Source organism: Toxotes jaculatrix, chromosome 5 (genome assembly GCF_017976425.1).
Source record: "Toxotes jaculatrix isolate fToxJac2 chromosome 5, fToxJac2.pri, whole genome shotgun sequence".
Lineage (NCBI taxonomy): Eukaryota > Metazoa > Chordata > Actinopteri > Toxotidae > Toxotes > Toxotes jaculatrix.
In genome coordinates, this window is record NC_054398.1 from 8,841,431 (window position 1) to 8,854,852 (window position 13,422).

A 13,422-nucleotide genomic window follows, 5' to 3' on the forward strand; every position below is an offset into this window, starting at 1 on the left:
TCTGACTGCGTTAAGTTGAGGCCTTCCAGCTCCTCTGGAGTCACTTTTAACAAGAGAAACCCTCATTAAATAATTTTAAAAATAAGACGTTTAAATGAATAGCTGTTCTGAGGAGACTGGTAAACAAGTTTTCACGCGGAGGAGTGTATTTCGGCACAAACGGTAACCTCTAAGAAAAAACTAAATGTTTTATTTGATTTTTATTTTTTATTTTTTAACTTTTTAAAAGCCGTAGGATCAAGCTGATAAATTCGTATTCCTACCACGAGTCATCTTGCCGGTGTAGTCCGATCCCTATGTACCGATGTTACTTTCTCGCTTGCACATACCTTTCTCTGTTTTTATTTTCTTTGACGTCATAAAGGCGCCACGTGGTGGGGGGTCATAAATTGGGGTCATAAATCACCTTTTTGGCATAAGGGTGTACCCTTATTCTCTGACTCCATTCTGGTATATGTGATTTTACGTAACAATTATCCTTCCTTTGTTTGACTTTGATCTCTCCAGTGTCTGCACCAGAACAGCAGCAGAGCCTTCATCACCACTGACCTCGCTGTTAATATCAGCTCCTGCGTCCAGCAGCATCTGTACCATGGCCTCGTCTCCATGGACACACGCATACATCAGCGGGGTCATCCCCTACAACATGAGCAAAAAATAATGGGATCACTGCAGAAGTTGAACATTCATTTCCTCTGTCTTTCAAAATAAAGTAGTACAAAGCAAGGTTGAACTTTTGGTCAACTTGTATCTTTGACAGTTCCACTCCTGGCACCTCGGGTGTGATGAGAGTAATAATCTGCTATTGATTAAAGTTTTAAAAGATACGATATGAATCAATATTTCCTCTGAGCCATCAGGGATGTCAGCAGAGCCCGCTTGACAGAAACATACTGTACCAGACACCGTGTTCGAAAATTTCTACTTAGATCAGCCCAAAACTAAATGTTGATATTCCCATGAAAAATCATTTTAGTTACACTTGCAGCACTCCCCTGATGATTTACTTTACTGGAAGTGGTAGTCATGATATAATGCGGAGCTCTCTGGCAGGCAAGCTGCAGGAAAAAAACACGTCAGAATAAACTTTAATATGTATGACTGCCTTTCAGCTTTACAAGTCTGCACGGTGCTCAGAGGTAAAGGAGCCACAGCAACCAAAATTTTCTCCAAAGGCTGAGTATGTGCGTGTCTGTATTGATGTGTGTATGAGCGTAAATGTGCCTACGTATGCATTATTTAATATGTTGACTGTGTCTCTAACCTGTTCACTCATGCTGTTGATACCATCCGGCCCTAGCAGGTTGACAGCCTGCTTCACCAAGTCTGTGCGTCCACAGCTGAGCATACGGAAGCCCAGGTCCTGCAGGAACTTTGCCTCAGTAGAGGCAGCATCGAGTTTCCTTGAGGCACAGAAGCAGTCATCCGTTCTGAAGGGCAAAGCACACAAAGTGATTCACGGTGCAATTTGACTATTTCTACTGTCTGCAATGCATCACATTTTCCCTGCTAAGCTTTATTATGTTTTTTAACACTACAAGAAGGATGAGTGTATAAGAAATGCGTGTATCTTTCTTTGCTCATATCACAGATTATGTGTGTTCGTGTGTGTGCGTTCACACGTGTGCCTGCTAGTGTTTTATACGTGCAGATGAAGTGGCTGGGTGCACACACGCTCTGCAGCTTAAAGGCAAGCACACTGCTCGCAGCCGTACCGGAGCTGGCGCGGCTCACAGTCCACTCCAGGCAGCAGCAGTCTGGCCGCCTGCCGAACATCATCGCTGTCCACAGAGAAGCTGCGTCTGTGTTCCGTGTGAACCACAGCCACGCGCACCCACTCCATCAGAGGTGGCAGCACCATGAATGGCCTGTGGGGGGAGATAGAGGCACATGTTGTCGCCACCAGAGCTGCACAATGAACTAAACTCATGCCCAGTACTTAGCGTGCCCAGGCACTTGCACGGAAAAATCCACCTAATACAAAATTTGCATGTTATTTTAGAGATCTTGCCCAGTGTAGCAGAGCAACTGCTACACTGGGCAATACAAAAATGTTTTATACACTCTTAGCCATCTCCAATATATCTTTCATTTATTCACAACCTGTTTTGCTCTATTCTAGAAACCTAAAGCTGTATAGAGTGATATTATAACATTGAGCTGATGCTGTTAAAGGCTCAGCTGGTTACACTGCATACCCATGTCTACGACGTACTATATAAACTCGCATACTTCATTGCAACATAAACACAATGCATTATACGAGTTTCTATATGCTGTAAAAATGCATTATGATTGTATCCTGAGACCCAGAGGAAATTTATTTATTATTTTATGATAATTTTAGTATTGCGGTTGAAAGAATCATGTTGCAATTTTTTTTTTTCAAACACATTGTTCATCTTTTATCAGCTGTCCCTTGTAGTGGACATCGGGTCTTGCTTGATACATAATTCAATGACGTAATGTTATGATACTGGAAACATTTTTGTATGGATTTCCTTTAAAAATTATGTTCATTTCGTGAACATTAAAGTAGAGGTGGGTGGTGGGCTTTGGGGCCTGGCCTACCACTGTGTTCTTCTATTTAAATGAGAAGAAATCACCAAATTACCAGACCAACATACATACATACATACGTACATACATAAAAACACAGTTTCTGCATGTAGGTCCCTGTAATGTAAAAATGTGCAGGGCTCTATCTTAATCCAAAGCTGTGCATATGAACCTGTTATGTTTCAGCCCTGGATCAACCAACATTATTTCATCAACCACCACAATACTCCATAGAAACTGGAAGATGTCCTAGTCATCAAGGCCACTGACATATTTGGAACAGCACAAGCGGACTGGGCAGTCCAGATTTTCACGAAAGCTGTGAAAACAGTCAAAAATTAGAAAAATGTAAAGTGTCACCAGTGGTGAAAAAAAAATACTCAATCCCAACACTGGACTCAAAGTATAGATAGTCCTTGTTGAATATTACTCAACTACGCATGAAAGTTGCTCAAAATTTTTCTTGAGTTAAAGTACTGTGGAATACTTGCTTTTAAACATACTTAAGTTTTCAAAAGTACAAATTACAGAAGTACATTTTCTAATATCAATACATTGCTGTATTGTTTTCACAATGCATTCACATGCATATGCTGGTGGTGCACGCTGGGAGAGGGGACGGCTCCCACACTCACCCAACCCAGCCACCCACCTGAGTCTTTTTTAACAGAACAGTTCTAACAGAATAATTGTCAGTATATGGTAATGCTACTTTTTAGTAGCGTTAGTAAGTTTTTAGTAAAGTTCTGAGTACTTACTGAATTACATTAGTATTAACATGTCCCTTTTTAATACATAGCAAAATAATAATCCGTATGAACATTTCTGTAAATCAAACTGTAGAAAAGTGAGCGAGTTTGTATTGTATTGCCTTCAGGTGCTCATCGTAAATGTCGGCACTCAAGGATACGGTTTTCCCATAATCCCTTGCAGCACAGCTATAGCACATATTTGATCAAGGAGCAATGTTATTACTCGGGGAACTGTGCCAAAATTTGGATACACCGAGTCACCTGTCAAGATGATCTGCATCTCTCCCATATGCAGGCAACAGCCTCTTCACTCACGGTTTCGCGTACTACGCCCCCTATTTATTTTTTTATTTATTTTATTTATTCACTTATTATTTTTCAGCTGTCCCTTGTAGTGGGCACCGGGTCTTGCTTGATACATAATGTAATGATGCAATGTTATGATACTGAAATCATTTCTGTATGGATTTCCTTTAAAAATTATGTTCATTTCATCAACATTAAAGTCTCCCGGGTCTCAGGAGGTTATAACAGTGTTAAGGAATTCCATGTATCATCAGTGTACAAGGTCAAACATTGCAGTTGCTCTGCTTTTAATCATCATTTTCATGACATTATAAGGTCTTATGAACTTTATGGTGCTATCTGTATGTATGGGAGCGAGGTTATAGCATGTCAACATTCAGTATATTAAAGTAAGGGTGTATTGGTATTTTGTAGACCTTCTGTACTGTACTGACTCAAGACAGAGGCAGGAAATGACCATCACACGTTCAGTCCTGACACCACAGCTCACACTTCTTGGATGTAAATGCCTAAAATACAATAACCATGAGTATGAAAGAGTTGCATAACTACCCTTCCTGGCTTCCTGTCTACCTGTCTCATCCACTAATTCTGCGTCAGTGTGTTTACTGCAGCCACATGGAATTCATATGCATGAAGATGCATATGCATGATTACATTTGCATTTTGACCTTTGTTTCTGTTACTGGCAGCATGTTATGTATATAAATACACACTTTACTCACTTAAACATAACAATGAGTTGTCATAAACACATGAACACACAATGACACTCTCCATCGCGTATGGTTACACAAAGCAGCATGATATTCATAAGACTTTGTAACATTCCATGCAAATAGAACAGCATAATTAAGTTACCATAATACTTTACATCATTAAATATTATGACAAGACAAGAAATGCCTTATGACTGTTGGTATAATACATCAAAACATATTAAGAACGATATTATAATGAATTACTCACATAAAGAGTAAATTATAGATAAGGCTTTATGAAATGTAATACCACCTAGTTTTCTATTTTTAAACTAAACGGTTTGACTATTGCGTGTACTCAGATCATTACGTTAATAATGTGTTCGAAAAAAAGACCAATCTTAAACAAATAAGAAATGTGCTGGTCTTGTGTTTTGTAAGAGCTGTCACATATCTATGCTGTGCATTCATGATGAAACTTGGTCTGTTCTGCTGGGATTTACGGTTCAATACACCAATTTACAAAGGGTGTTTTAATGCCTGGACTGTCTTTGACACACACTCGGCCCATATCTGTCACTCACTCTAATTAGTCAGTCATCAGCGCTGCTCTGAGTTGATAGGAGGATCTTTTAATAACAGTTAGATCTGCTAAGAAATGCGAACCCTTTTATTTTATGCACTTCAAACGAGCCTGACTCAGAGCCACGTGACATTATTGGTTTTCACAGACTTCATTAAGGCCGCACGCAACACCTAATCCAGAGGCAAGGAACGTATAGTGGCAATGCATTCCCTCAGAAGCCCAATGAAAACACTAGTTCACGAGCAGTTCAAGGTCTTGCTGTTTCCATGAACACCTCTTTCAAGAATTGCAATAAAGTGCAGGCATTCCAGAGGAAGTTGTAAGTTGCAATCTCAGGGCTTTCCCCCTAATTTTGGCTGTGGTAATGTGTTTAAATATGACTAAAACAAACATGCATAAATGTGATTTTCTTTACAAATGGTGATTAGAGCTAAAGCAGACGTGAGTCAGACACCTGGGACGCACATTAGCCGATAACTTGCTCCACTGCGGGCGATAAAGTCTGGAGCCTCAGAGGAGGACTGCTCAGGCTCAACTGTCAGCACCGTTTCCCTACCTCTTTCCACCAAAACTGTAGGAAATACTGAACAGCTCGAGGTACAAATGCTACAGTGGAATATGATGAGTGAAAAAAAAAAAAGAAATAGCTCATGAACTCAGTGTTTCATGAGTAGAAACTGCAAAAAAAAAACTGTACGGACTGTTCTGTGCTTTCCTGAGTTGTGGGAAATGTCTGAAGTGTCCAGAAACTACAGGATGAAGAATCAAGGGAATGAACACCATGGAAATATTGCCTAATCCTTATGTCATTCGCACATAAGTCACCAACAAAGTCCTACAGCTGCTGCCCAATGCTGTCCCACTACGTCAGTGGCAGTAATTATCAATACTGACTGGGCACGTCTGCACACGCCTGCTCCGACAGCTCCTTCCTGCTGCTCCTCAGGTCACCTGCAGCGCTCACTCAAGTAGCCAATACGTTGACAATGCACTTATATAAAACCATACTTTCCTTCCAGAGGAAAACATCTGGTGTGCCATTTCAGGGTTGAGCACAGCGAGAGCCAGAAATATAATAAAAGAACAGTCTGCAGAGGTGTACTATTACAGCAGAATGATCTCTACAGAAGGAACATTACCACTGGACTGTGTCTATAAAGTCATACGCTGAGGTGAAAATCCGGACAGATGCAGGAGCGAGTGTGAGTGGTGGATAACTGAAGGGAATTTCCACTTTTTCTTATTGTAGTCTCATTGGGTTCCTTTATTGCCGTCCTGGCAAACACTAAAGGTGCAATATTTTTACTGTCCCCAGGAAGAAAATGAGGTGCAGAGCTCTGATGGATTAATCGATACCAGACACTTCCATTACTTTACCTTGTTCTGCTTTTAAAAGAAAAACATCACAGTATAAAAACACAAAACATTTTTCACAGCTTAACTATGAGTTAGAAGCAAACATTAAGATACTGCAACTGACAACCTTTCCTCTCTACCAACAACAGCAAATAAAAAATCTTTTCTAGCACACAATGCACTGTGCATTGTGCTAATATTACCTCTTTATTGGATGTCTCTGTTGATGACCACCTTCTCAATTTCTGATGGAGGCTGAGATAAACTACTTAGTATCAACATGACACCAGTCATGAAGTTTGTTGGGGTCCACAAAGATCTTTAGATTGATTTGAATCTTAAATTTGCAATATCTGATTTCTGAAAAAAAAAAAAAAGGACGTTGATGACAGTGGTGAGACCGTGAAGCTGAAGGGACCTGCAGATTCAGGTGATAATCTTCTGTGAGTTTTTCACTGAAAATTACACTTTTCACAAACACAAGTAGTTCTGGAATCTGTTGTTAATACAAAAATACTTATTTTAACTGTTTTAAAGTCAATATGTGTATAAATTTAAAGGTGATTAGAGTTTTTTTTCCAGTTATTGTGGTGGCCTAAGACCCTGTTCGAATTCTCTTTGAATGTGAGCGGTCTGTTTATTCCCAGGTCAAACCAAGGCGGTGAAGGCTGATGTTTTTCCATATTTTTCCTTTCATGACCAAGAGATTACCAAAACCAACAATGTGTCTGCCTGTCTCTGCTTTATGACTTTCTGTTTGTGGCACTCAGCAAGAAGGCCGTCTCTGCTGAAGATGTAAATCTTTAAAAACATTTTTGTTTCAGTAATCCAGTAATTTCCTAAAACTGCTGAGCACTGTAGTTTTTAGCAAACATTACTCAAACATGAGTAAATGGTACATTTGTCTGGGACTATTTTCAGCTGTGGATTAATACACATTTGAGACACTAGTGAGTATTTACAGCAGCAGGATGATGTTATAGGATTAACTCAAAATAAATGAAAGTACCCAGGTTCATGTTATTCAGTGCAACAGTGTGGCTTTTTTATTTTTTTTTTTATAGTGTTTGGACAACAGAAGCTATGTCCGGCTTTGGATACAGAGACAACACCTGTTAATAGGATGAGTTCATTGTTAGCTTTGGTCTTTTTGTTTTATTGGTCGAGGATAAGAAAAATATAGAATATCAACATTCCTCTGATGACAACTCTGTTAATCTCAGAGTGGTAATTTAGGTCCATCGTTCTTCATCAATTTTATCAATGTGTTTGTGTCTCACCTTTCGGTTTGTAAGGTAACCCTGGAGGGCTCCACATTGGGGTTCTCCCACTCCATCTGAGGGCAGTGCATGAAATAACATAGAGTGTAGATCGCCTCAGGAGCCCAGTGAATCACACTGCTCTTCTGGTGGATCGGCGTCCCGTTGCTGTGGTTCTTCATATACAGCGGCTGTAGGTAGTGCATGGCTCGGGACACCAGGTCACCTACACAAAAACACACATAAACCAAACACATCAGGAATCACACACAGAACTTGAGCAGTGAGGATGGAATTCATGTGCGGGCGCACTCAGAGACGAGGGAGGAATAGGAATATTTTGAGCACACGGCCTTTAAAAAGACATCGGGGAATCATCCTCATTCCTTCCAGCCCCCTTAGAGCTTACTCTGTCAGGGGAAATCGTGAGTTTCCACGCACCACAGTCAGGAAAAAGACAGGGTTCATCCCAGTCCTTTCTGTGCAGCTCACAGGGGGAACAGGGGGATAGCAGGAGAATAAGCAAGCTCAGGACTACACTGTGTGAAGAATGAATATTTATGGATAAACATTAGCTACTCCAAGCTATTTCCTCTGCATAATTTGTCAGTACTTTAAGGTCATCCAGCTGAGCTTGAAAAATCAAAGCTTGAGAGGACACTGCTAATAAAAATTTGAATATTCTCTGGGTGGGTTTAAAAGAAAGTAAACAGTTCTTGGAAAAGCATGTTCAGGCCCCCTTTTTTTTTTTTTTTTAAATATTAAGGGACAAGACAGATAGCCTTTTTGTCCCGCAAATTCAGCTCATCAAAAAATCAAGAGATGAATCTTTCACATCCGGCCTGACAGTCAAGGCGACCATCGACCTCATGAAAACATTGTGACTGCTGCATCTCAGTTATTGAGCGGCAGAGCGAGCTTACTTGAAAAACAACCCTGTATTATTACAGCACAAACTCAAATCCCATTTCACTGAATGCTGTCAGATTTCTGTCGCTTTTCCTTCCGGTCTAGACCCACTGCCACTATGAGAAAATGTAATGAAGTTCTGAAGCGGGGTCAATCTAAAAAAAAAAAAAAAAAATCCAGACTGTGTCATATTGTTCTGGTCAATTTGATACTGTTCGAGGCAAGAAAAAGTAATAGAGCATGATGGCACTTGGCTCCCCGGTCTGAATGAACTGTACAGTATTTCTGCCTGTACAATACAGAACGGGAACAAACAGTCATTCCCATGGACAAAGGGTTTGTTTAGCATCAAAACTGGGCTGTTTGGCACTTGCCAAGATTCCATTTAGCCTCAACAATGTGAGAGATGAGTGTGAAAAGGATGCCTGAATGAGGGAAGAGCATTCATGCAATAAAACAGTCAATCTCTCCACTGTCCTTTGGGAACTGTGGTGCTATGCTGATAGAGAAATGTGCTGGACATCATCTGTTGATGAAATGAGGAATGAAATATTATGACAGGAATGACCACCTCTTGTACAAACTTTAAGTTAGAGGTCTTGCAGTTTCTCTCGTCCTCTCTGTCACTGTTGCTCCTCCTGCATCTTTCTCTTAATTGTACCAACGGGAATACAGATAAGCTTGTAACAGTGCCCTCTTAAGCTTGGTAAGGGGAGCTGAGGAGGTCAGCACCAGCCAGTTCTCATGTCTTATTTATGCTGGCCTGTGACATTTCCTGTGCTGGCAGAGGAGGCTGGCAGGGCTGAGGAAGAAGATTATTTCTAACACTGAAAGAGTGCAACAGTACTGAAGCAGCAGCAGCTTAACACGTAAAGTGAGATTACTGCCGCTCCTTCGGCAGGTGTACGCAGAAATAACTGCTGAAAAAGGATTTAACTTGTTTTCAGCTGAGAGGATTTGTTTCGGCCAAAATGGAGGAAGGACGGACAGAAGTGCAGCAGTTTAATAAGCTAAAATGTCAATAGCCTTTTCATTATAAGGTTCAAGCCTTTAATCAATACCTCATCCTGGGTAATTAATTCTTTAAGCTAACAAGAAGACGAGCGGTAGAGGACATGCAGCCGCTCCTGCTCCTCAGGTAACTCAGTGATTTCCTTTTTAGCAGAGGGGCAGCGCGCTCTGTTTTCAAAGCTTTAAAGTCCCCTTTAAACCACACAAATATGCCGTTTTTCAGAGCACAATAGCACTGCTTTGATTTAGGAGGGGACTTTATGAGAGTTGGCACCTTAAGGGTCAGTAAATGGCCATGCAGCACCCACATAACAACCAAACTGCTCATTACTTCAGAGAGTGTGATGGCTGTTTAATGTTTAATAGTGAGAGAGAAAGTATACTCTTTGGAAATGTAGGCATCAAGTCTCATTTCTGATGAAGCAATGATATTCAAGCCTTTATAGGGGAAATAAATACACAGTAACCAGCTTTCCTTTGGGTACTGATGTATGAGTCCTCACTGCACTGTGCAGCTGCTGCCATCATCACAGTTTCTGTGTTTCAATTATTTGCTGCTATGCGGCCGTGATTACATTTAATGGTCGCCCGTGGCCATCCTGACTCAACAAGATGCTAAACTATTCTTCATGCTATTAGTTTTGTTCATATCAGATAACATGGAGAACACAAACATCCTCTTTACGGAGAGACTGGGGAAGAAAGAAAAAAAGAAAGAAAGAAAGAAAGGCAACAACCTGACAAAAAAAAAAACAACTACTGCACTCATCGTCTCTTTAAATATAAAATATTGTTGAAGAAACAAAATGATTCCTTTAAAAGTGAACGTCTTTCCTACACATCTCTACATTAACTTTCAGTGTGACTTCACATCATATATTGCAATCTGTGATAGGAACAAGCACACATTGTCCTAGCTGTAACCTGTCCGCGTCTGCCCCTTTGTGTCAAAAGTGAGGACGAGTTAGTTTGCACAGATGGCGCATAAAGTAACATTGCGTGATGACGTTCTGTCAGAGATCTCTGGAGTCTTTATTAGAGGAAAAAGATGAACAGATGGGAGAGGTGTTGTTCATTGCCAGTACGTTCAGATGTTACATTAAATGAAAGGGAGCTATTGTTAAAAATAAAATAATCACATAGACGTTGAAGAATTGTACTAATGTATTGGACTGTTTTACCCCTCACTGATTGCCTACTTGTGTTGACATGTGAAACCCTTGTAATGTTGGCAATTTTCATCTTTTAACCTGAGATAATAGCAGTTACCTTTAAGGTTTAGTGACGTAATCCCACCTTTGAGCCAATCAATCAAAAATCACCATCACAAAACACTAAAGATAGAGCTTTCAACCAAAAAGCACTAACATGAAGATTCTGCTGCTTTCAGCAGATGCACGGTCACTCTGTGTTTTAACAGTAAACACTATGTTCAGTACGGATATAGAAAAAAATCTATACTCTCTTACTGCTGATACAACAAAATGACATTTGAAATGTATTACTGAGAGTAAAGCTATTAACGTCTTCTGTTAAAACAGTCCAACACATAGAAAGAGAGAGAGACAGAAAAATAAAAAAGCCACATGATCCTTGAAATGGCTTTGACTGGCTCCAAATTTCCTTTTTTCCTTTCTGTGGAAAAATGTGCTTTTTTGAATTTCAAATTGATTTTTGCATCATGTCCAGTAATAAAAATAATGATGTTTCCAGAGTGATTTAATCAGCATTTATAACTAATAATGTATGACAATAATGTAATAAAATTTGCAAACACGTTAAAATGCCATAATGAGCGTGACAAAGAAATCTCAAATCCAAATAGCAAGTGGCCATTTAGTGGGTAAAAACTCCAAGGAAAACCAAACATAAGAAATGCAATTTTAAAAGCATTACAGCATAAAACCAGGACTAACTTCATTTGCTCCTTGTGATCTAGCAAGGCACAGTAGGTCTTTGGTTGGCTGAGGGATTCTGCAAATGGAAATACATTAGCTAGCATCATCTGAACTGACAGACATGAGAGTGGTATCAAACTTCTCATCTCTCAACAAAAAGCAAACAAGCTTATTTCCCAATATCTTGAACTATTCCTTTAAACTTTGAGCTGCTGCTGTTGATGAGGAGAGGTCACTACCATTTGACCTTATTGCACTCAGAGAACCTACACGTAGATTATTGTATCCTCTGCCTAATCCATGAATAAAGTTAGTTGGTTCACTGCACGATGCCATAACTGCTGGTGGTTTGAAGCCCACAGAGATAACAACACAGTTATGCACAGTGAGGTCGCTGCCATTTGACCTTGTTTCTCTTTGTGGTGCTGGTATTATATAGCTGTAGGCTATAGATTTTCATACATATATGGAGAAAGTCTACATGTATTTTGTGTCCTCCGTCCATCTGTGCTTCTAAAAATAGATGCATCCGCAGTCGGTAACATACTGAGTAACACAATCCAAACTGTGTGGAACATGTTTGAAGCAGGATGTTGTCGGGCATGACTGAGTAATGATGACACACCAGCAGTACTAATAATTGCAGAATTTGCAAGACTGTCATTTCAAATATGCAAATTTGGCATTTTGGCGGAGGAGAAAATGAGGAAACACAAAAAGGTAAATCAATGGCAAGCCTCTAAAATTGAGTCTAAATACCAGTGAATAAGAATGTCTCTGCACCGGATGCAAATTTTGCTGCACTTGAGACTTGACTTATGTCTTACGGTTGTCCGTCTGTCCCATTCTCTTCAATGCGATATCTCAGGAACAATGTGAGGGAATTTCTTTCAATTTTGCACAAAGGTTCACTTAGACTAAAGGATGAACCAATTAGATTTTGGAGGTCAAAGGTCAGGGTCACTGTGATCTGATGTCCGTCCCATTTTTGTGAACGCAGTATATCGAGAACGCTTTGAGAGAATTTCATTACATCTGGCACAAACGTACACTTGGACTAATGGATGACCTGATTAGAATTTGTTCATCAAAGGTCAAAGGTCTTCAAAGTCTTCACCACATGTATTATACAAGTCTGGACAGACATGGATGTACACTGCAACTTGACTGGTTGCAATTCTAGTCCTCTGTGAACTTTATTCAAGAAAATCTCATCTGTCTTTTCCTCCAACCTTCCCATGCTCTATGCCACATACAGCGTCACAGCGTGATAGTGGATCCATCGCTGCCTATTCTGCTTTTCTCAATCATTCTTTTTTTTGCAGCTTGGGCTGTGTGTCTGTTTGCAAATCCTTTAGTTATTTACAGAATTCCTCTCCAGACCAGATAACATTACCACTGGACTAAGCTCTGCTATTATCCATCGGCCGCTCTGTTGTCTCAGAGTGTGTTTGCAGTGTCAACACAACAGAATGAGTCCTTGCTTGACCTCATCAATACAACATGGACAGGGGACTGCAGGCGATTTGCCTCAGTGCTGCACCGCTCACCCCTCCCACCTCGGTCCTGAGAAAACATACAGTGAGAAGAATTGGCTCGCTGTTTATTCTGATGATAAATGTTTACACTAGATATACAGAAAATATTTTTCTAGCCCTGTCTTGACATACCGATGCCATGATAACCATGCCAGACCCCACGACCTTTTCCCCATTATTTGGCTTGAATATTTTTTTTTTTTTGCCAAAAATATTGTCATGCACATTAGGAGACAATGGGCGTTTATGCTCGTGAATTTGTTATTCTTCTGTCAGTGCATGCCGCAGCTCTCAGATGTGTTTTCTGGAATGAGCTGCAGAGTTGCACCCAATAAACAAAACTGTTCATCGCTTCCAATGAGCATCTTGATTCTGTGATCATATCTGATTATAGAAAACGGGAAAACATGAGGTTTTGTATTTGGTGATTTTCAACACAGCTTGCTGAAGCAGATTTATTGAGACTCTTTGAAAGTTTATCGGAAAGTTTTGGTTGTACGTTATAACTTTTTTTTGTGAGTGAGGACAGGAGGGTAAAACATAATCA

The 13,422-nt window shown here is 40.1% G+C and overlaps 1 protein-coding gene across 2 annotated transcripts in view; it reads right to left on the minus strand.

The window, feature by feature from the left end:
* Window positions 1-13,422, minus strand: part of btbd11b (BTB (POZ) domain containing 11b) — a 70,093-nt gene that overhangs the window by 15,777 nt on the left and 40,894 nt on the right. For both annotated transcript variants that reach the window (XM_041039209.1, XM_041039208.1), the window contains exons 3-6: window positions 7,541-7,745; window positions 1,716-1,868; window positions 1,265-1,430; window positions 550-639 (exon numbers count right to left, since the gene is read on the minus strand). In XM_041039209.1, the coding sequence (XP_040895143.1) occupies window positions 550-639; window positions 1,265-1,430; window positions 1,716-1,868; window positions 7,541-7,745 (614 nt within the window). The remainder of the gene's footprint in view (window positions 1-549; window positions 640-1,264; window positions 1,431-1,715; window positions 1,869-7,540; window positions 7,746-13,422) is intronic.